Raw genomic sequence first — 23,303 nt, forward strand, 5'->3', positions numbered from 1 at the left:
AGCACACAGGTTCTACCCCACAAATTTGCTCATATTAGCCGGTGCATGCTTTGCAGTTCCGCTCGGCTGATACGACTTACCGATACGGTAAGTGAACGCAAGTGCACATTGAGGGCATGAAACTCGCTTGGTACGGTCAATCCACCAGAAATGGTAACACACAAAGTAGTGTAACCCTGTCAGAGTTGGCAGTGACAATCGGCGTTTGTGGAGTTATCTGTGCCTGGCAGCCTCAGGACCGGGTGTTCACGAGGAATCAGAGTGCTTCCCCTCGTGGTCAAACTCTAGCCCCAGATCTATAACAATATTATATGCATAACACCATATTAATAGGTAAAACAATGTAAATAATAATGAAGGAGAATTGAAAACTATAGTGTAGTGTGATTATTATTAAAGGAAATACATCACAATAATACATGGATATGGACATTAAAAAACCAAACAGTTCAAAGGTACTTAAATAAATCAAAATGTGTATCAATCATTTGGCCATGCAGATGGAAAACACATTCTAAGTCGCAGACATTCCCAAACAGAGTTGTATGTACTCATTACACTGCCAAACCCAACATCACACCCCTCCTACTGACCCAAAACGTCATATTGTTAAACAGTTTACAAACCCGCCAAGATGTGCAAATTGTACCAAAAAAGTTATCTTGGCAAATTATTTTGTTCATGCCATTTAAAAAAACCCCCAAAAAACAGTTGAAACTGGGGATCCATGAAAGAAAAGAAACTTGGAAGACCCTCTACACATGTTCCAAGTTTCTTGAAATACTCTTCCACCAGGATGGACTGGTAGAAGATGCTATGACAGTCCATGTGCCAAGTGGTACTCATATTTCTCTGCAGTTTGTGTTAATACATATCTGGATGCTCCTCATGTAGTCTATCTCTACTACTACTACTACCACCATCACCACCGATCTCAATTGCTTCCAATTGCAAGTATAGAACAGGAATATGATCATAGGTAAGGTGGCATTTTAATTACACTTTTGTCAAAGACAAATAAACAGTGAAGGAAACACAAAAAACGTTTGCAAGTAACACAGCTCAAAGTGAGTGCATACCAACATGTAATGGGCTGCATACCGACACGGTGGCCAGCCTGCCGGCTGATTGCAGCGATGCACTGTATGTACGTCCGTGTGGTTGAGGTCGTTTCATTGCGTGCCAATTCAGTGAGCAGGTGTTCCATGAGCTCAGCAAAGAGGCTGTGACTGCAAACCATTACAAGGTGACCAAGCGCGATGATGGCACGCTTTCGGACGGCAAGGCGAGGGCTTGTTAGTTGCGGCAGCAGACAAGTCAGGATGGACTGGTGGAAGCTCACCAGGAGGCTGCCCAGCCTGCTGAACAAATGCATCCCCATGTTACGAAGCAGGTAAACTTGTTTTCGTTGGCAGAACAAAGTGCAATTCTTCAACTTTTGAGTTTACATATTCCAGAAAGTTGTTCAGCTCATGGAATATGGCATTCAATCTCAATTTAAGGACCCACATTCTGTGGCACATTAACTACTGGACAGTTGACCTGAGTCTTCAAGATGAGGCTTTCCTGCACAATAAACAAAATGGCAGTACAGATTCAAAATACGCATTCTTAACACATACAAATCTGGGGATCCACCTCCTTTTTCATACATTTTGAAATACATTCACAACACAACACTAAATATATTCACTGCTAATGAAGCATCTTAAATCCTAATGGACACCTATCGATGGACGGTGGAACCTTTCAAAGGGGAAACAAAGGGGGCTGCTGTTGTTTGCATTAATAAGGAAGTTTAAACCAACGAGTTCAGAGCCACCACACATGGTGACATCAGGACAAATGAGTGCCTTTGAGGAATGGACGATGGACCAATCAGGACACTGTTGTGTAGCAGGCTTGAGTGTGCAGAGAAGAAGTTAGTTGGGAATGGACAGTTGAAGTAGTGTTAGGACAGCGAGGTGTGCTTGTCCAGAGATGGAAAGAGGATCGCTGCTGCTGTGTCTGTGGAGAAGCGACTGGACCGTGAATAATCCAGACCAAGACGACATTATGCGGAGTTGCCCTGGCAACAATCTTCAGTCCTTTTTTGCAGTGTGAAACGAAGATTCATGCTGCAACATCTTGTGCAATTTCCTTCCTGTAACAATGTTGAAGGTTTTTTTTCAATGGCCAACTATTGTTCCTTCACTGTTCTTGGTACAAAAAAACAAGTCGGCAGATTAAACTTTCCCCTATAATTAACCATTCTTCTGTTACTTATGTGTGTCTGCCTTGATTACCCAGTGCCCGTACGCATAAAGGATAGTTACCTCCGCCACCGAAGGTGAAGGACGTCATGTTTGTTTGTCTGTGTGCAGGATATCTCAAAAAGTTGTGGACAGGTTGGGTGTGTGACAAGGACGAACTGATTAGATTTTGGTGAATATCCGGATCCAGATACTAGAATTTTTAGTGATTCTTCACCATTGAGAGAGAGGGCAAAAAATTATATATAGCAAAATATCTCAAAAAGTTGTGGACAGATTCAGATGAAACTTGGTGGTCATGTTGGGTGTGTGGCAAGGACAAATAGATTCGATTTTGGTGAAGATCCGAATCAAAAAAATTAAATATTTCTTGTGTCCAGATCCAAAGTGATTCTTCACAATCGAGAGATCGGGCCAAAAACTATATATATATATATATATATATATATATATATATATATATATATATATATATATATATATATATATATATATATATATATATATATATATATATATATATATATATATATATATATATATATCTGTAAAATATATATAGCATGATATTTCAAAAATATAATGGGCCTGATAGGTTCTCGTAGATCAGGCATTGCGTGGTGGAGGTATGCGCTCTACCGAGCTTTTTTGGGCACGTCTACATGTGCAGGATGATGTGCCTCGATTCCAGGTTCCACAAAGACCATCCCTGGACCAAGCTAAGTGCCAGAATAAAGGATTTTCCTTTATTTTGTTTCCCCTTGTCAGTATTTAAGTCTGTGTGTAGAGGCACCTCAGTTTTTGGATTTATTTACTTAATGTTATTATTGCATTCTGAATTATTGTGCCTTGTAAATATTTGTCTATTTTCATTAAATCTCGCGTTTATTTTAAGTTGATGTGTCCGTCCGTGTATTTGCCGTGGGGTTTGAGTGTAAACCCCCCCTGTGCATCTATCTGTGCCGCCGTCGCTCTGCCAGTGCCACATCCCACCCCTCCCGCATGCGTTATAATCTCCGAGGATCGTGTCCGCCTCCTAAGGAACCGCTCGGCTATCCGGACTGGCGGTGTTAACCGCCAGTCATCACAATTTGGGTCGGGGGATTAACGTAACCACCCGCACCCCAACGATATGTATATGGTGAACCCTCGTCCAATGTGGCTTGGTTTATACGAGTAGGAATAAAATGTGATGATCATTTCCTGAACACACATAAAACTTGGTTAAACATGAGCTTGAATGTGGTGCTGTGGCTGTGTCACACGCACAGGTGACATCTCCCGCCATATTATACCACCCACGCTGTTTTCAGTCTGCAGAGTGCCATGGTTGAGTGAGCTTGTGCCAAGATTTCATCAACTCACCGTTATTTAGCCATATACTGTACCTTTAAATACAGTGTGGCACCGAAACGTCAAGCCTCTCCAAATGGTAGTGCAGCAAAGAAATAATATTATAACATTAGCAGAGAAAAATCATGAACTCGGACAAGTTTTGTGGTGAGATGAGTGTAGCATCGGTCAGCCAGAGTATCATGTGAAAGAGTCCACCATATACACCATTTGTTCAAGCCCAACTTCCGGGAGTTTATAACAGAAAAGGGCTTCTCCCCAGAACAGGCGTTCAACGGTGATGAAACGGGCCTTTTCTACAAGAAAACTGGGCAGAAGGCAGCACACAGGTTCAAGTCTTTTAATGATCGTCTTACACTTAATTCTTTTTTGCGGAAATGCATCCGGCGACTTTAAATGCAAACCTTTAATGTCGCTGTACACCAACCGGCGACCTTGGGCTCAAATAATTAACCCCCCACCCTTCAAATATATTTACAGCATATGTATAGGAATTCCCTTCAACGTTTTTATTAACAAAAACAAAGTATAAAACATTTATCCGTATGTTACGTTCCACGGCCGCATTCCCTTATGCCGATGTTTTCCATAAGGTAATCAGCTTGCGCAACACAGTTTTGCCAAACGTGCTGTTTTCCAGGAAACTAACCCATGTTGAACGAGGGTTTACTGTTCTGTACACTGTAAAATAAATGAAACAAAAACAGACTGTCAAATTTAACACAAGGAAGGCAAACATGGCCTCTGTTATGAATCTCCACCTGCTCAGCATGTCTCCCATGATGTCCAAGGCCTCCAACTGCACAGAAACATCTTCCTGCTTACTGATGGCACTCGTCAGACGTCCAGTGATCTTCTTACAAACTGTTGCAGCCAATGCCGAGCCTGCAATAATAAACATTAGCATCAATGGCATCACTTGCAAAATGAAAACGAAAATCCAATTTCAACATTGCACAATAGCCAGCACCAACACTACACATGCCTAAGGATGTGTAGTGACCCCAAACTGTCAGTCTCCTGCCTTCTGCCAACATTCACATGGGCTAAAGCCAATCTTATTGGTGTAACCAAGAGAGTCTTGGGCGTCTTCGAGGATGATGCCAGGTTCGATTAGATCGGTGACTGCAGCAAAGGTTCATGGCAAATTCCAGGGAGATTATGGGCCGGTATATGTTCACTTGTCCAAACGCAAATGTCCAAACGGATTAGCATCTCCTTGCAATAGAGCGTGATCGGGCCAAGTCTAGTGATCTCACAAATGGTCCTGTTTGAGACTGTTATACCAATGATCCCCAAGGATGCTGTGATGACATCACATATGGAAACCTTACAAGTTGTCTTGGTCTTTTTTCAACTGTATCCAGGTCTCACAATCAGAGAACAGGTAGGACACATGTTCTGTAAATGCAGAGCTTTGATAGTAAATTAAGATGGTGCAGTTTTCAGACAGCATCTAGTTGTCCCATGAGAGAGCAAGCCATGCGATTCGTCTCTGCTCATCATCTGAATACTGCGGTGCTGAATGAATGTTGGAGCCCAGGTAGACGAAATGGTCCACTGACTCCACGACAATGCTGGAGGTAGGTACTGGTGGTGGGAGGGGGGAGAGGGGATGGGACGAGGCCAATGGCAACATTCCGGACCTTGGGTTTTTGCCATGAGGGCTTGAGGAGTGGGCTTTCAACAAACAATTCAAAGCAGTTGAACATGGCCAGCCAGTGGGCAGGGTCTCACAAATACGGCAGCATCATCTGCACACCTTGATATTATCCAGTCCATGGTGCAGCAGAAGAGGGAGGAAGCTAGGACGCAACCCTGACAAACTCCAGACGATGTGGGTAAAGGTGGTAATACGACAGTGTCCACTCTAATGCTGGCTGTTGCATCTTCGTGGAGGTTCCAGATCAGGTTGAGAAGTGATAACAGAACTCTATTGCCTCTCAACACCTTCCATGTCAAATGTGGTCTTGATGTTGATATATGGCACATTTAATGGGAACCAAAATTCCCGATGAAGTTCTGCGAGAATACAGAGGGCTAGTATGGCACCCATCGCATAACTTTTTGGGGTGAAACCACATTGCTGGGGTCATCTACATTGTAGCAGGAGGGGGTGAATGAGCAAATGCTTGTCCAGGGACTGAGAGCAGGGTGATAGCTACTGGTTAGAGCGGGGACCCTCGTGTCAAGATTATATAAAAAAAGAAGAATGTTGCAGGTAGCTTCCAAACACTAGAGGTTTAAGCAACTCATAACTTTATTTTAAATCACTCAAATATGACAGTACCCCCCCCCCCAAAACAAAATACAGTGCTTCGTCATGAGTCCACACACATTCACCGCAAAAAGAGAAGTGAAACTGCCCCACCACCCCAAGCTGAGATGATGCGAAACATGGGTGGAACAGAAATATACATTTGTACATTCAAACTTGGATCCATCACACACCCCTTGCCTGTTGTTTTGTTTGTTTTTAATATAAAACTACAGCAATTGACTGAGTAAAGATAATTACGTGAACATGAGGACTGGGAGAGCCACTTTGGCACAAAGCATCATCAAATTTATGAAACAAAATGACGACACAGAACACCATGTAGTCAATAATTTCATGGACCAGACTGGCTAACAGATAGGGACACAATGGAAAACAAAATGAGAACAAGAAAATCACAACCAAAACAACACAGTGAAGGAATTCACTCTTCCTCCACTGGTATAAGCAATACGACCTCAATTGCATGTCGCAGGTAGATAAGGGGTTAGCAGTCATTCATGGTGTGGATTCGCACTTTTCGAACCTGATCATCTGCACTGGGCAATGTCTCAATTGCACGTCCACCGGGCCAGTCGTTCCTGTGAGCATCCGTCTTCAGCAGAACGATATCACTGACACACGGGTTGCATTCCTCGACTTGCCACTGCATACGGGGGCTACAGGTTCAGGAGATATTATTTGCACAATCTTCACCCAAAGGTAATCACCAAATGCTGTAAACATCGCCACTGATAGTCGAAGATGTCTGCAGCAGACCAAAAATCGCCTGGTGGTGTATGAACAGATGTTGTCTTCATGGTAAGTAGTATCGCTGGTGTCAGGATTTCTGGGATGTCTGGATCTGTAGACACTGGTACAAGTGGACGAGCATTGACAATAGCGAATACCTCTGCAAGGAAGGTAGGAAGGAGCTCGAAGGTTCGAGAAACGTTTGTCTCCAAGAGAATTGCGTTGAGAATTTGATGACAGACATCGATGATTCGCTCCTACACTCTACCCATATGCAATGCGTGGGAAGAGGGTTGGTTGAACTTCTATAAACTTTGCTGTCCATCAAGTATCTGTCAATACACTTTTTGTCAATTTCTTTCAGAGCGTCATTTCGCACATTTTGAACTAAGACGAAGTTTCAGGGTGTCATTTTGCCAGCAATGGCAGGACAAGCGAGGACTGTTCCGAAATATGTACAACTTCACATGAAATTCAGACATGTTCAATTTGGGGTTGTTCTTAAAAAAATGAAAAAAAAATTGCAGAAAGTCTCGGGGATCCTCACATACGTAGAAACAATGGAAGAATTGTTCTATGTTGGCCATGATGGTGATGGGTTACTGTCTGAAGCATACCAATACCCCCAGACTATTGACAAGGTCTGGACCAGGAAGTAGTACCTTATTTAGCAAGATATCACAAGAGATATAGCACTTCCGTCGAACATCAAACAAATATTTTCAGGTTTCCTAGGATGGAATACAGCAAAATGAGGAAGATACAATCACAGTTTTTCCTCTGCTCCTGGTTTGAGAGGCTCAGCACGTCCTTTGAGAAGGAGTTTAGCTATGAAGTTTACGTACTGCTGTTTAATGGCTGGTTTCTTATCCAGAAGCTTGCAAAGAGACTTTAAGCGGTTGATTGCAAGGGGTTGATCGTCTGGAAGCTTCAAATCATCTCTGAGGGGTAAGGGAGCCACCCAGTTTCCGTTGTAATTCTTGATGAATCAGTCTTCCATGATGGCTAGAAAGCGGTTATCTTCAATGGAGCGACCTGCCTTGTCATAATTCCTCGTTTTCCAATAAACATCACTGACCCCATTGTTGCCGGCTCTGTGGTCAAAGGATCTCCAGAAGAGCTGACCTGAAAGTACGTGACAACACGAATATGGCATGACAAGCAGAAATATGGTTTTCCATTGTCGCGAATATGGGTATGATCGGCCTCCACTCACTCAGGGCTGTGGACGCTGTGGACGCTGTGCAGACATACATCACCAATTATCACCCATCCAAGATGCATACACTGTGCTCATGGTGGTCCATTCCGAGATTCTCGGAACTTGAGCAGCAGAGGAGCATCTCCTCTGATCAACAGCAAAATGGTCGCTTCCGAGTCAGGTTCAGGAAACTTCAGCGACAGGCCATATATGCGAGTGGAGCTTTGCAACTTCTGGTATTGTAATCTGAGGAATTACAAGGAATAGAATTACACTCGGTTAGCTCCGGGAGCGGCAGGCGGACGATTCCATTGAATGATTCGATGACAAGATTCCTGACGCACCTCCCACTGGCCACCATAGTTCAAGATCATATTTTGAGTTCATAGGGGACTGGATTATTTGACACGTTGATGTAGTCAGTGTTCGCTGCAGCTCAGAGACCGATTTGACTGGTCATCCAACACAGCATAAGTTTTCAGAACGTTTTCAGGATTACCAGCGATGAATATCTGCACAAGACAGATTTTGGAAGAAGACATTCTTCTGGATCCACTACGGCGACAAACATCCACACATCTGTTAATCATCAAGGGTTGCTCCTTGCCATGCTTTTGAAGCCCATCCGATATTCTGTCAGGGATCGCAGAGTTACTGATAAATTGCCTACCTCATGGTCTGTCAAGGATAGCACATCAGGCATCATGAAGTGTTGAGCAATGACGGGTGCTGTTACACTGAGAACATAGTAATTTCACTTGACACTCCTTGGCTGAATAGTTAGTCGACAGAGCACATCTGGCACACGTTTTCCATTGTTCAAGAAAGATGAACGTGGATTTGCAATGTTTTCGCTCTGAATATTCTGCAATGTGCAAGAGGATGCATGATCCTGTGAATAGGGCAGAATTGTTGCGGAACTTGCATTCGACAACAAGGGTGCTGATCTTCAGAAGGCAACTCAACTGCAGCAGTTGGTTGCTCAACATGCTGTGGCAGCAATTCACCCGTATTGTCAGTGTTACTTCCTCTGACCCTTGGACGAGTGTCACCAATGAGGGCAGGCATTCTGTTATTCGTGGTGAGTGGAGCTTTCACCTTAGTCGCTGAAGGAACATGACAAGTCATCATATTCTGAGGAAATCATCAGACTGAGGTCATTTTTAATCTTCGCATTGTGCCAAATGAAGGATTTGAGTATCGAAAATTGCGGGAAGGTGACATTGTGCATCTCATTATATTGAATGAAGGCCTCCATCCTTGAACGATCCACGAGGTCTGGTGGAAGCTTCACTACGATCGATTTGAATAACAGAGATATATGCAAACCTGAAAATCCTGGAAGTGAAGCATCGTTTTTAGCAGCCTCTATTTTTGATGGTGTCGCTCAACTTCTGCAGAGTATTGCGGTCACAAGAAGAGACTCTAGACAAAAATTCCAGCTTGTTTAGCAATGACTGTGTAACAACTTCATTGCTGCTGAATCTTTCTTGAAGGCGATCCCAGACCTCCTCCAATTCGACATCAGGGTTAGAAATGTCGACTCGGTCGAGATACTCCACGAGTGCTTTGTATTCTGAACAGTCAGCCATATGTTGAACCATGAGGATAAACAGTTCATCGGATGACGATGGTATTCCTTTGATCATGTTCTGGAAGGCTGCATGCCATGTCCTGAATTTCTCAGGCTGACCATAAAACATAGAAATCTTATTTGAAACAAAGTCTCGATGAGACAGATAGTACACATAGTCCTGCATGGCAGGAACAACTGTTGGCATGATGTCTCGACCCAGTGATGAACGGCTAGACACTTATTGTTGTTGCTGGATGTGTGGTATATGTCCACGCAGCAGATGCAGGTACAGCAATGGGTGTGTACTGGATTTGGTGAGAAATAATGCAGTGTTGTTGGCTGTAATCTCAAGGGATGCCGACATATGATCAGTATACATTGTGGGATGCCTTGTGGCCGGAGCTGGAGTAGGGTTTCTTACCCATGAGCTCATAACAGTGCATGTTAACAGAATGGGGGTTGATGTGAAACCATGATATGTAGCACTGGAGGATGACAACATGATGGTTGTATGTAAAGCATTAGTTGGTGTGGTGAGTTGCGTACGATAGACCAGGAGCTGGCATCGTACGAAACTGAGCAGACAGAACTTGCCTGTGAGACACAGTTGATGTTGATGGGTTCTCCATGGATGTTGGCACTGCAGCATTGCCGGCTGGTGAAAGGGGGTCTGCCTGAAACGACACTGGTGTGAGCGACTTAGCTGGGTCAGAACGTACCTCGGTATCCTGTGGAATATCTTCAGTATCGTCATCAAATGAAATGGATGGTGGTGGAGACGTGGTATTCCTTGACAACAGCATCCCCACCTCTGCAGGTGTAGGTAATCCAGCTGTCAAAAGTCAAATTCGCCCCAACTTAAAGCACCAGACATCGCTTTCAAACAGGCCGTCGAACTTAAGGCAGCTTCTTCCTCCCTCTTCAGCTGTTCCAGTATCAATCGAGCCTCATCCAATTTACACCCCATGGCAGCTCTGACAGAAGCCACGGCTGCTTCTGCTCTGACCTCCAGGCGTATATCTGGAAAAGTTGAATGGAGCCCGAGAGCCAGCGACAGAGGGTGTGCAGCACGAGCTCGACATGGCAGCTCATTTCAGCCACAGCAGCGAGACGAGTGTGAAGTAGGTTTTTTTTTTAACCATCCCGGAACAGCCCGTGTCGAGATTCTTCAATAAACCAAAAAAAAAACAAAAAAAAAAACAAGAACAAGAATGTTTCAGGCAACTTACCAACACTCGAGGTTTAAATAACTCATAACTTTTAAATCACTTGAATATGACAGAAAAAAACCCCCGTGCCTCCACAAACTTTCACCTCAAAAAAGGAAAGTGAAACCGCCCCACGCCCCAAGTGGAGATGATGCAAAACATGGGTGGAACATAAATATGCATTTGTACATTCAAACTTGGTTCCATCACACAGGGGCCTTCACCTTTGCAGATTGGGATTATGATGCCATTCCTCCATTCTGCTGAAACATGGTCAGAATTCCAGACATTTATGAAACGGTAGAGTAATACCTCACAGATTGGAGTCAGCACATTTCAGCATTTCTGAGGTTAAGGAGTCACACTCAGTGGCTCGGCCATTTTTGAGTTTCCCAACTGCACGGGACCTCAGAAAAGGGATGGAGGATCCACACAGACAGTGACGTCATTGCTAGCTACGGGACTCTTCCTGCAGGTTGGGCAGTGGTGGAGCCGGAGGTGGGGGGGGGGGGGAGGAGGAGAAAGGAATTTAAGAGCCTGGTCAAAATGTTATCTTCAGCAGTTGAGGGTTTCCTCATTTGTGTGACAAGGTGTTCTGCTTGCCTTCACGATTGGAATGCTGCTTTTGTTTGAATTCCGACCAGCCCACATGCACTGGATTGATCGAAAGACAGGTCGACGTTAATTTTGATGAATACCTTCCTCAGTTTCATTGGTCAAGTACCCACACAAAGAATCAAGGTCTTTCCTAGCCTTCACCCGATCGACCCCTCCAAGGCGTCTTCTTTCTGGCATGTTTCCTTGTAGTTGTGCTTGCCTTTTCATATAAATAATGGTCAGGGTCTCGGTTGACAACCAGGGCCGTTTCCATGACCTACTAAATCCAACTGTCTCAAATGCTGTAGAGGATAATTTCACAGACAAGAGGCTAGGACTCCACAACATCATCTGAGAGTTCACCCAGAGCATCAAAACGGTTCTGGATGGAGATTTTCTATCATTTCAGACAGAGAGTTTTGGGTGATGAACCATAGATAGCTTCCACATTCAAGTGTCACCCAGGCCTTACTTGATGATCATTTGCAGATATCAGCCACAACCAATCTGTGTTTGTCGGTCGTGTTTGTTGGAGCGCCGGTGCCTCCAAAAACCCACTACGATTTGAAAATCGAATGATCGAGATAAAATGTGATAAAGTTATTTACGGGCGTAAACATCGTTGGAGATCCAGGTGAATGTGTGTACGTCTCCTTCTGAACCAATAACCCAAAATGGATAGGTTATGGGAGGAGCAGAGGGAGATCATACTAAGAGAGCTATCATTCATATAAACTAATCCACAGTTCCCAATAACACTTTCCAATCCTGTATGATCTAAGCCGGAGGATATTGTTGTGGTTGAGCAAATTCGCAAACCACCATTCAGGTCCCGTAGGTGAGGTATCTCTGTAAGTACATGTGTAGTTAGCCCAAACCCGTTGTTTAGAGGGAATAAATGTCATTCATTCGGGCTGCGACCCTTTAAGATAGCCGTTTTTCTGTTCTATCTTTATTTTGAGCCAACCACGTCTCAATCGCCATCACACAACAACCACCAACCGTAACGCCGCTTCACAACAACAACAACAACGCCAACAGCCACGACCTTTACCGTCACAACTCGCTCTCACAACCATCGCATCACCACCATTCCAAGCGTCACCGTGGCCAGGGACCACCACAATAAACCCTCCACCACCTTCACCTCTCCTTCTGCCGCCATTCCCGCACCGCTTGTGGGCACCGATCCTGGACTCGTACAGGGCGCGCGCCGAGCAGCGGGTGCAAAAAGCGGCCTTTCCGGGGAAGTTGGATCAGGAATGATTCACGCCCACTTCTGTTCCGTCCTATCAGCGAGCGCGGGGCGATTTGGCCCCGCCTCCAGGCGCGTCGGAGTAGAATCGATATATGCAAATTCGAGGATCAGGAATGATTCACGCCAACTTTTCCTCCATCTAATGGGCGAGCGTGGCTCCGCCCCCGAGCCGATCCTGATCCGAAAATCTGCTTATGGTTTCTCCTGCTGACTATAAAGCGCCGAGCGCGGGGCGAATAGGGAGAGAGAAGAGTTTCTGTTTCGGGCTCGAGTTGGAGAAGAGTTTCTGTTTCGGGCTCGAGTTAGAGAGTGAAGAGTTTCTGTTTCGGGCTCGAGTTGGAGAGTAGAGGTTTTTCTGTTTCGGGCGAGTCGTGGCGGCGAAGTGTGGTAGCAGCAGTCAAGACGGGTCTGGAGGAGAGGCGGTCTGTCGGGGAGCTGCAGAGAGGAGAAGCCGGAAACGCGGTCGAGGGTGCAGTGGAGTCTCTCGTCGCGGGACCCAAGCAAGCCAGCTATCCTCTCTCCCCAGAGCATCAACAACCCCCCCACCCTGTTTCCCCCCGCGCTGAGATAGTGCGAAAAGGGGGGCCCCGTTCCCACCCCATTCCAAGCAGTGCAAACAAAACCCGCGGAGGAGCGCGGAGTCGGGGCACCGCCGCCATTTTGCGGCTCATCACAAGACGGGTAGACTCCACGCGGTTTCGGCCCCAGGCTAGTCTGCCCCCTTGTCGTAGAGGGTGGCCCTTTTTCTTTTGCTTTCGAGTATATGTGTTGTCGGCGCCGTCTGTAAAGTAAAACTGTGTAAGTGTTGCCGTGTGCTCGCGTAGTCGGTAGTAGATCTGCATTGTGTTTCTTCTTTTACATTTGCTTTTGGTGCATAATTGTTGTGTTTCTTTTACATTTGCTTTTGGTGCATAATTGTTGTAATTATATATGTGTGCTTTCCGTTTGCCGCGGAATAAATGTGCCTTATGTTGACCTGTTTTTCCCGTTTCGCTTCGTCTTTTCTTTAATTGAATCTCCATCTTACTTCACGTAAAGGGTTGGTCGTGGGCTAAATACGCCCAATAATTAATCAGAACCGTCGAGGTTGACGATAACACCGCTCGGTTATCCCGATAGTACGGAACGGGTCACTTAAAGTGGCCCGTGTCCGAATTCGACCTGTGGCGAGGTGCGATCGCTCGGTCTACCCTCCGTGTGGGTACTTAGGTAGGTCGAATTTGGCGAGCAACCCTATCCCACGCGGGGGGCCGATTGGCACGATCGTGGTGAGGCCGAAAGGCCCACCCGTGACTAGTTGCCGGCGTTAGTCCGAGAGGGTCACGACGGAATTGTCCGTCCGGTGGGCGACGTGCCGCGATTCGAGTTACGTGGCCGCTCGCACGCCGGCGGGCGCGAATCCGCAACACTGGTGTCAGGTCGTGGGACACAAACTCATCCCCCTCCTCGCGGCACTGGTATCGGAGAACGGGAAAACGGGCTCTCCTGTCTCCAGCTAAATTCACGGGAATCGGTCCAGGGGTGAGAGGAGCGACCCCCGATTCCCTCCAAATTACGAGCGATTCAAATTAACCCTTTACGAGAAATAAGATGGCGTCTCAAGGCAGGCGGGTGCCAGGTGGATTAGGTATGTGTAATAGTAATGTAGAATCCATGGTCCAGGATGAAATCCCTGTGCAGGAAATGTTGGTTGTACAGGACGAACTCGCCCAGCTGAACCCAGAGCCCGAAATAGGTGCGGCGGTGGCCGCGGTGTATGACACCTCCACCAAAACCCTTCCCCGATCCCTGCCGAAACGGCTCACCCAAGCGCACCCGACGTGGCCCAGCTATTCGCCATGTTGACAGAAATACAAACAGCTGCACGACAGTTGAGAAACGGAATGAGAGGCATGAACGAAAAAATGGATACGAATGCCCAACAGATGGAAAACAAAATGGATGGAGACACGAACAGAATGAAAGAGATGCAGGGTGATATGCGGCAAATGGGCCAATGTCTGCAGGTGGGCATAATGACGACGCCACGTGTGGGAACGAACGAGCTGGGAGGGAGTGCAACGGCTGTCAGGCCCGTGGTCGGGGCGGGTGAGAAAATAATTCCGGAGACGTGTGAGACGAGACACGAGGTAAAGGTATTAGAAAATTAAAATAAAGCCAGGAGGAGACAAAGGAGGGATTGAAGGTCGTAACGGTGGAGTGTGAGAAAAGACTTCAAGACATGACGAAGAGAGTTGATAAGCTGGGACTGGAGGTAAAAACGGAGACAGAGGAACTGGGAAGACGGGTAGAAAACCACAAGGGCAAGACGGAAGAACAGTTAGAAGCCAAAGCAAGGTCGGAGGGTGAGGAGATGAGAAAGGAATTGGAAAAGAAAGTTTCTGAGTTACAGAAACACCAAAACAAAGAGAGGGAACTACAAAACGAACTGAGAGTGTTAAAAGAGGAAAGGAAGAGAACGGAAAATGAAACTTTAAGAAACCACACTGTACAGATCGAACAGCTGGAAGCGAAGGTCAGATTAAAGAATGAGATGCAAGAAAGAGTAATGATGGAAGAACGAATCAGACAGGACAAGGAAGTCAGCCAACTGAAAGAAATAACGAGATTGCAGAATGAGGAACAAGAAAGAGTACTGAAAGAACAAGGAATGAGACAGGAGAAAGAAATCCGTCAATTAAAGGAAACGATGAGATTGCAGAACGAGGAACAAGAGAGACAGTGGAATAAAAAACTGAAAGAGTATGAATTTGAAACTGAACGACAAAAGGAAAAAAAGAGGTTGGAATACGAGGAGAAGTTGAAGGAGCAAGGAATGAAGCAGGAAGGAGAAATCAGGAGATTGAAGGACACAACGAGATTGGAGAGGGAAGAACGAGAGGAACAATGGAATAGAAAAAAAAAAGAACATGAATTTGAGGTTGACCAATTGAAAGAAAAGCTGAGGCTGGAGTACGAGGAGATAGACAAAGAACAACGAATGAAACACAAAATGGAGATGAACCAAATGAAGAAAACCATGAAACTGGATAAGGAAAGACAGAAGAGGAAACAAGGAAGAGTAATGAGACAGCAGCGAATGAAACACAAAAAGGAGATGAACCAAATGAAGCAAACCATGAAACTGGAGAAGGAAGGACAGGAGAGGAAACGAGGAAGAGTAGTGAGAGAACAGCGAATGAAACACAGGAAGGAAATGAGCCAATTGAAAGAAACAATGAGATTGGAAAACAAAGAGCAGGAGGAACAGTGGGAGAGAAAACAACAACTATATGAGTGTGAAATTGAACAACTAAAACGGAGAGCGAGATTGGAGTCAACGGAGATTGAGGAGCTCCGGAGGGAGAACGAACAGCTAATAGGGCTCAGAGAGAAAGAACGACTCAGATGGGAAGGAAAAAGGAACCAGGAAGAGACAGAAATAAGGAACAAGGAGAGAAAATGTATAGAGACACGGGAGACAGAAAAAATAGAGGAGAGACTGCATGATAATGACAAGGCTAGAGACGTACACACACACACGGAGGTAGTGGAGGACCATGAGGGGGAGCTGGCGGACTGGGTGGAGATCCAGTGCGAGCAGCTGGATGGCCTCCTCCAGGAACGAGGGGTGGGAGTATGCTCCCTTGAGGCGAGTCACGACCAGGTGGGTTCGGTCGTGCTTTGCGAGGTCGAGGGGACGGGTGCTGTGGACAGGTGCACGGAAAGCTTGGGGGGTATAGAGGCCCAGGAGACCCTTGTGGGGACACGAATCCCCAGTGTGGTTGTCCCGGTGTGTGTGGTGCCAGGTGTGAGTGCCTCCCCGTGTGTGGAAGCGACCCCGTGTGTGAGTGATGTGGTGGCAAGTGTGCCGAAGGGCGTGCTTCCCAGCGCGCCGTGTGTGAGTGAAACACCGCGGGTGAGTGCCCCCGCGTGTGTGAGTGGTATGGTTTGTGTGAGGGAAATGGCACGAGTGAGTGGAAGGCCGCGAGTGAGTGGAGCCACGTGTGCGAGGGAGATGGCATGCGTGAGTGAGCGGCCAAGTGTGAGAGAGACAGCGTGTGCAAGGTCGCTGTGTGTAAGGGAGATGACGGTCGGCATGTGTGAGCATGCAGCCGCGTCTCCCGGTGTGAATGTGAGTTTAATGTTGAGGTGTATGAGTGTCGTAACACGCAGGTGTGCGTGGGTGGAATGGCGACGGAGACGGCAACAGAGGGACAAAAGCCGAGTAGCGGCTGTAGATGTTTTGAGCACCGTGCCGGGTTCACCCAGCAGCGAGCGCGAGGTCCGTGCTGTGCAACGCACGAGGCCCCCACGTGCTCGCTTGCGGGAGTGAAGTCCCGGTCCGGAAACGCACGCGGTGGATTTGCCCATCCCGCGGACGGACAAAGTCTAGGCAGGATAACGAATTTGGACCGGACGGGTTCTCCACGCGAGTGGGTGTGTTAAGCTCCAACGGGCAAAGCACATGTGTTCGCATGGGGAACCCCTCGAGACGTGAGGCTTGTGTTTTTTTTTATGCGCCGGGTGACGTCATGGCTGCGTGTGGTTGGAATCCGGCAGGAGGGTGAATCCCTGCCGGATGGTACCGTCCAAGAGGGACGAGGGCCGCGAACAACTGCCATGACGTCACGCCACAGGTGCGCGGCTGTGAATTGCCGCGCTGGTGCGCAGGTTGTGAGTTGCCGCGCTGGTGCTGCGCATGTGGGAAAGGGAAAGGCAAGCCTCACTTTCGGGTGCACAGGATTCCCGGGCTAGGGGTGGAAGACCCCCTTACCTGGGCACAGGAGGACACTAGTTAGGGGAAGGGTTAGCTTAGTTAGACCGGCTCCATGGGGCAGGGGTAAGTCCTCATGGAGTCCGTGGAATGGATTAGGTAGGAGGGATTTAGTGAGCTTTAGGATGGAAAATGATTTTAGGATTTGGAGACAGTAACAGACTGTGAATGTGTAGTGGGGACATAGATTAGCTACGTAGTGTTAAATGGAACGTGCTACTAGTATAAGGAACGACGTGGGAGCACGAGTTAGGTAGGGGATGTAGTTAGCAGGATGGCAGAGTTCAGCGGTGTGTGTGTTGAAGATTTGTGGGTTGTGAGGTGAGTACATGTGCTTGGTGGGTGAGTGAGGCCAGCGGGTCTGTGTGAATGGAGCAAATGGGGAATGCATGGTGCGATGCGTGATTGGGGGGAGGAGTGACTCCCACCCAAGGGACCCCGGGGTCAGTGTAGAGTGAGTTAGGGGGTTAGTTAAATTGAAAAATGGAGGTCGTTTTGCTGTTGGTGGGAGTGTAGGCTCGAAACCCGTTTGGAGGGGTGCAGGAGCCCTGTTGACGGGCTGGAAGCGTGGCTGCGAAAGGTGAGTATCGCTGAGTGGGTACCCCGGGCACCAGGCTAGTCGGCCGTAGTAGGCCAAGGGCCCAAGGAGGCCGGGATAGCGTTGTGGGCACGGGTGCGTCCGCTTGGTGCGGGGGCCCGGGGCGCCATTAGCCGCGTGAGCAGTGTTGTGGGCACGGGTGACCCTCGGAAAGGGGCCCGGGAAGCCAGCCTGCCACGTGTGCGTTTCAGGGGAGGTGCCATGGGGGGCACTCCCCGGTGTTTAGGGAGCTGGTAGGCTCAGAGGCAGTGTAGTGCCTGGGGGTGCCATCGTAGGGGAATCGGCAGAGGGTCGTGCCTGCCAAGGGGAGCCACGCGTCCCAGCCATGAGACCGTGTGAGGGCACGGAAAGAAAATTGGGGGGGCGAGGCCCGAAATTGTGAGGACACCAACACAGGCGACGGGAATCTGGGTTGTTAGAACCAATAGTTTAAGCGAGAGGCGCTTGTTGAAAGCCCCGGGATAGTTTAAAGGTAAATGGATAGGGTATATTAGGAAGTGTACCCTCCGCACCATCCATCCCCTCGCTCTCGTTGTGGGCCGCTGGACCCACTTTGGGTTAGATCGCTGAAGTCTGGGGAGGCCATCTTGAGGCTTCGTTGGGCCTCGACACAGGACGCGAGCTCTCCCTTATTCCCCTCCGGGAAGGGAACATAGGGGTTGGGAGTAGGCTAGTAGACGATAGGTTAGCTGAACAAGGACAGTAAAGGGGGTTAGGGGATGCATTATAGTGGGGAAGTTAAACAAAAGGGAAGTAAACATAAAAGCAACAAAAATATAAGTTGGGGCTAAATTGGGGGTTACAAATTAAGGGGATGGGTATGGACAGTGGCAGGCAAAGGCGATAGGTGGGAGGGAGACAGTAGGCAGGTCCGAGCCCGCCTTCCGAGTGGCCAGCACCACCGCACTCCCTCCACTGCAAGGCAAAGGCCGGCCCACTTCATCGGCAGCTGTTGTTTTGCTGCAAGGCCTGCAGCTGTTTACTTCAAGGCCTGTACCGGCCAGTTCATCTGCCGGCTGTGTTTGCCTGCAGCGGCCTTGTTCTGCAGGCTGTGGTTGCCTGCTCACCTTTGCCATACCATGCCCACTGCCCCTGTTCACCAGCCCCGTTCAATTTTTCTTTCCCCCCCCCCTGTTCATTTCCCTGTGCGCCAGGATCAAAGCAACAGTTTGCAAGCTGCAAGAACTGCCCTGTTGGCAGCTACAACACGTGCCTGCAATGGCGGCCCGTGCACCGTGTTTGTGTCCATTCATCCATCCATCCATCCATCCATCCGTTGTGTTCATTGCATGTGCCACTTGAGCTGGCACGGAGACTGCGTTTGTGCAGCCCATGCACCGTTGTGGTTCACTGCGTTCAGTTAAAAAGGGAAAGCCTTGGACTGCGTGTGAGCAGCCGGCCACGTTCCCTGTCACCTGCATTGTTTGAGCCAGAGACTGCATGCGAGCAGCCTGGCTCCCTACTAACTGCTTTCTTTTTGCAGAGTCCATTGATCCTGGGCCATGGTTTAGTGTAAAATTTGTAAGTTAAGGTAAGATGTACTGTACATATGAGTACGCCCCCGGCATGTCTGTCTTAGCGCCGGCAATTTTATTTAAGTCGTCCGTGTGCGTGGGTTTGTTTAGTTAGTTACTCAGCCCTCAGGTTATTTATTTTGGGGACACGAATACCATGAATGTCGCACTCAGGGATCCGTAGGTAAAACGTACTAGGGGAGAACTACACATGATGGCACACGAAAATTTGACGACTCGGGGCGAGTCTGTAAAAAGGGGAGGGGGTAGTGTTGTGGTTGAGCAAATTCGCAAACCACCATTCAGGTCCCGTAGGTGAGGTATCTCTGTAAGTACATGTGTAGTTAGCCCAAACCCGTTGTTTAGAGGGAATAAATGTCATTCATTCGGGCTGCGACCCTTTAAGATAGCCGTTTTTCTGTTCTATCTTTATTTTGAGCCAACCACGTCTCAACCGCCATCACACAACAACCACCAACCGCAACGCCGCTTCACAACAACAACAACGCCAACAGCCACGACCTTTACCGTCACAACTCGCTCTCGCAACCATCGCATCACCGCCATTCGAAGCGTCACCGTGGCCAGGGACCACCACAATAAACCCTCCACCACCTTCACCTCTCCTTCTGCCGCCATTCCCGCACCGCTTGTGGGCACCGATCCTGGACTCGTACAGGGCGCGCGCCGAGCAGCGGGTGCAAAAAGCAGCCTTTCCGGGGGAGTCGGATCAGGAATGATTCACGCCCACTTCTGTTCCGTCCTATCAGCGAGCGCGGGGCGATTTGGCCCCGCCTCCAGGCGCGTCGGAGTAGAATCGATATATGCAAATTCGAGGATCAGGAATGATTCACGCCCACTTTTCCTCTGTCCAATAGGCGAGCGTGGCTCCGCCCCCGAGCCGATCCTGATCCGAAAATCTGCTTATGGTTTCTCCTGCTGACTATAAAGCGCCGAGCGCGGGGCGAATAGGGAGAGAGAAGAGTTTCTGTTTCGGGCTCGAGTTGGAGAGTGAAGAGTTTCTGTTTCGGGCTCGAGTTGGAGAGTAGAGGTTTTTCTGTTTCGGGCTCGGGCGAGTCGTGGCGGCGGCGGCGGCGAAGTGTGGCAGCAGCAGTCAAGACGGGTCTGGAGGAGAGGCGGTCTGTCGGGGAGCTGCAGAGAGGAGAAGCCGGAAACGCGGTCGAGGGCGCAGTGGAGTCGCTCGTCGCGGGACCCAAGCAAGCCAGCTATCCTCTCTCCCCAGAGCATCAACAACCCCCCCCCCCGTTTCCCGCCGCGCTGAGATAGTGCGAAAAGGGGGGGCCTCGTTCCCACCCCATTCCAAGCAGTGCCAACGAAACCCGCGGAGGAGCGCGGAGTCGGGGCACCGCCACCATTTTGCGGCTCATCACAAGACGGGTAGGCTCCACGCGGTTTCGGCCCCAGGCTCATCTGCCCCCTTGTCGTAGAGGGTGGCCCTTTTTATTTTGCTTTCGAGTATATGTGTTGTCGGCGCCATCTGTAAAGTAAAACTGTGTAGGTGTTGCCGTGTGCTCGCGTAGTCGGTAGTAGATCTGCATTGTGTTTCTTCTTTTACATTTGATTTTGGTGCATAATTGTTGTGTTTCTTTTACATTTGCTTTTGGTGCATAATTGTTGTAATTGTATATGTGTGCTTTCCGTTTGCCGTGGAATAAATGCCTTATGTTGACCCGTTTTTCCCGTTTCGCTTCGTCTTTTCTTTAATTGAATCTCCATCTCACTTCACGTAAAGGGTTGGTCGTGGGCTAAATACGCCCAATAATTAATCGGAACCGTCGAGGTTGACGATAACACCGCTCGGTTATCCCGATAGTACGGAACGGGTCGCTTAAAGTGGCCCGTGTCCGAAGTCGACCTGCGGCGAGGTGTGATCGCCCGGTCTACCCTCCGTGTGGGTACTTAGGTAGGTCGAATTTGGCGAGCAACCCTATCCCACGCGGGGGGCCGATTGGCACGATCGTGGTGAGGCCGAAAGGTCCACCCGTGACTGGTTCCCGGCGTTAGTCCGAGAGGGTCACGACTGGATTGTCCATCCGGTGGGCGACGTGCCGCGATTCGAGTTACGTGGCCGCTCGAATGCCGGCGGGCGCGAATTCGCAACAATATGTTCAGGTCGCCGAGAATCAGAAGTTGGTCATGGTGGGAGACTCCAATTCCTCATTGAAGGCATCTTTCTCTGAACTTGCAGACACCTTGGTCGGGGGGGTTACACCACAATAAAAAGAAAAGGAAGCAAGTCGATGGCCTGAAATAGGGTGCCGTGACATCAATGTGCTGCTTGTATCACTTGCCAGTGGTATAGCAAACAACAAAGTGTTAAATTCATTTTTCCTTTTACATGATTAAAATTGAATATCAAGCCAAGAATTTAAAGTAAAAAGTCTGATTCAAAATAAAAAACAACTGCATGATAATCTTATTTAATTTGGTATTGTTCTTAGAAATGCCATTTAGAATTCAACCTTACATTATGAGCAGTTAAAGCAGAGGCAGGATATGAAGCTTGTTTTCTTTGACTGTCCACACAAATTCACCTTGAAAGAAAATTTTTATCTGGACATTTGGCAGCAGGTGCAAGTCGGTCTTTGTTGTCAATTCACCAGTACCAGAAGAAGAAGAAAAAAGCATTAGACTACAAAACACATGTGTACAATTTGACATTGTGCAGACTTCCTCATCTTTCATGTAGGTGAATGTCAACATGTTCAGAATCAAATTAAGTCAACCCCATGTGACTACACAAATGTACTTCAATTCCTAAGCTTGCCAAACCACATGCACCCAACACTGAGGGGAACAATGCATCAAGCAGTCACTTTTAATGGTCACAGGAAATAGTTTTGCAAATTGAAATCCTTGTCGAGCTTCAATACAAATTTCATAAGTGGTGGCAGGCCACATCATTATAAGTTTTACAAACATCTTCCAATGGAAATATGATGTTGCTTTCACTGAAAAGTATATTAACGGACGTGAGATTGATTACAAAGTTTGAGAACTGTGCAAATAACCATCAGAGATAGTTTTATTCATTAATTTGCATACAGCATGTGACTGCTGGTTTGCATCACTGCTGGAATCACAGTTGCGCTGCTGATGCAGTGCCCCTATTACAGTGATGGCAATAATTTAGAATTTGTCCAAGGTTCCGCTGACAACTCACATACTTGCAAAATTCACTGAGTTCTTTCACCTCCATCAATAACTCGTGTTAGCAGGCAGACAGGTCCTCTGGCTCGATACCCATTCATTGATGCAAAGAACTGTCAGCAAAGCACTAGTCCAGCAGTTTACAATTTGGCCAAGAATAAAACCTGGACGAAAGACAGCTCAAAGATAACGCAAACCTCTACACTATATTGCATGCAAGGATCCCAAAGTATTCTGATTGATGTCAAGTCTCCTGACGAAATTAATATAGAAGAAAAAAATACAAATAAAGGCCACAGATGACTGCAAAGAAGATAAATCATAAAATGTATCAAAAATGTCCAGTTTATAAAATCCACCGTTAATCATAAACCACCGTTAAAAAGGACCTCACCACTAGAAGCTGGAGGCAGCTCGCCAATGACAGTCTTTAGGCCAATGCTGGAAATGTCCCGCAGTTGCTCTTTGTCCGAAAGCATGTTGGAGCACAGAGTGTCGACAATGGTTTCCACTTGATAGTCCTTCACTTTGCTGACCAATGGTCCCAGGCTGCAAGAATGAGGAAAGAGTATGCACTTTTGGCTAAAATTAAAACTGTTTTTAAATTTACTGCTCAATGTGAAAAGCTAGTAACAAAATGGAAGGTTGGCCCGTTTTGTATGCCTAACTTTGTAGCTTGTAGTGCTAATATCTCAGGTTTCAATTATAGTAATGATAAATAAACTGTGTTGAGAAAAGTCCTTGTCATAAAATAAAATAAGTTTTAATTAGTGTAAAAGTACTGATGTCGATAAAATGCAATGGTCATA

General features: G+C 47.5%; 1 protein-coding gene across 2 annotated transcripts in view; it reads right to left on the reverse strand.

Annotated features, from left to right (window-relative positions):
* The window catches only part of LOC147032709 (cullin-associated NEDD8-dissociated protein 1-like), a 97,091-nt gene that overhangs the window by 62,362 nt on the left and 11,426 nt on the right, over positions 1–23,303 (reverse strand). The window contains exons 3-5 of one of the 2 annotated variants that reach the window (XM_085870552.1): positions 22,889–23,043; positions 4,367–4,490; positions 1,102–1,358 (exon numbers count right to left, since the gene is read on the reverse strand). In XM_085870552.1, coding sequence (XP_085726678.1) covers positions 1,102–1,358; positions 4,367–4,490; positions 22,889–23,043 — 536 coding nt within the window. Of the gene's footprint in view, positions 1–1,101; positions 1,362–4,366; positions 4,491–22,888; positions 23,044–23,303 lie in introns of both variants that reach the window. The other variant, XM_085870551.1, reaches the window with a different exon arrangement.

The sequence above is a fragment of the Eptatretus burgeri genome, chromosome 2 (genome assembly GCF_056783735.1).
Source record: "Eptatretus burgeri isolate ZD-2024b chromosome 2, Ebu_testis_v1, whole genome shotgun sequence".
In the NCBI taxonomy this organism is placed as follows: Eukaryota; Metazoa; Chordata; class Myxini; order Myxiniformes; family Myxinidae; genus Eptatretus; species Eptatretus burgeri.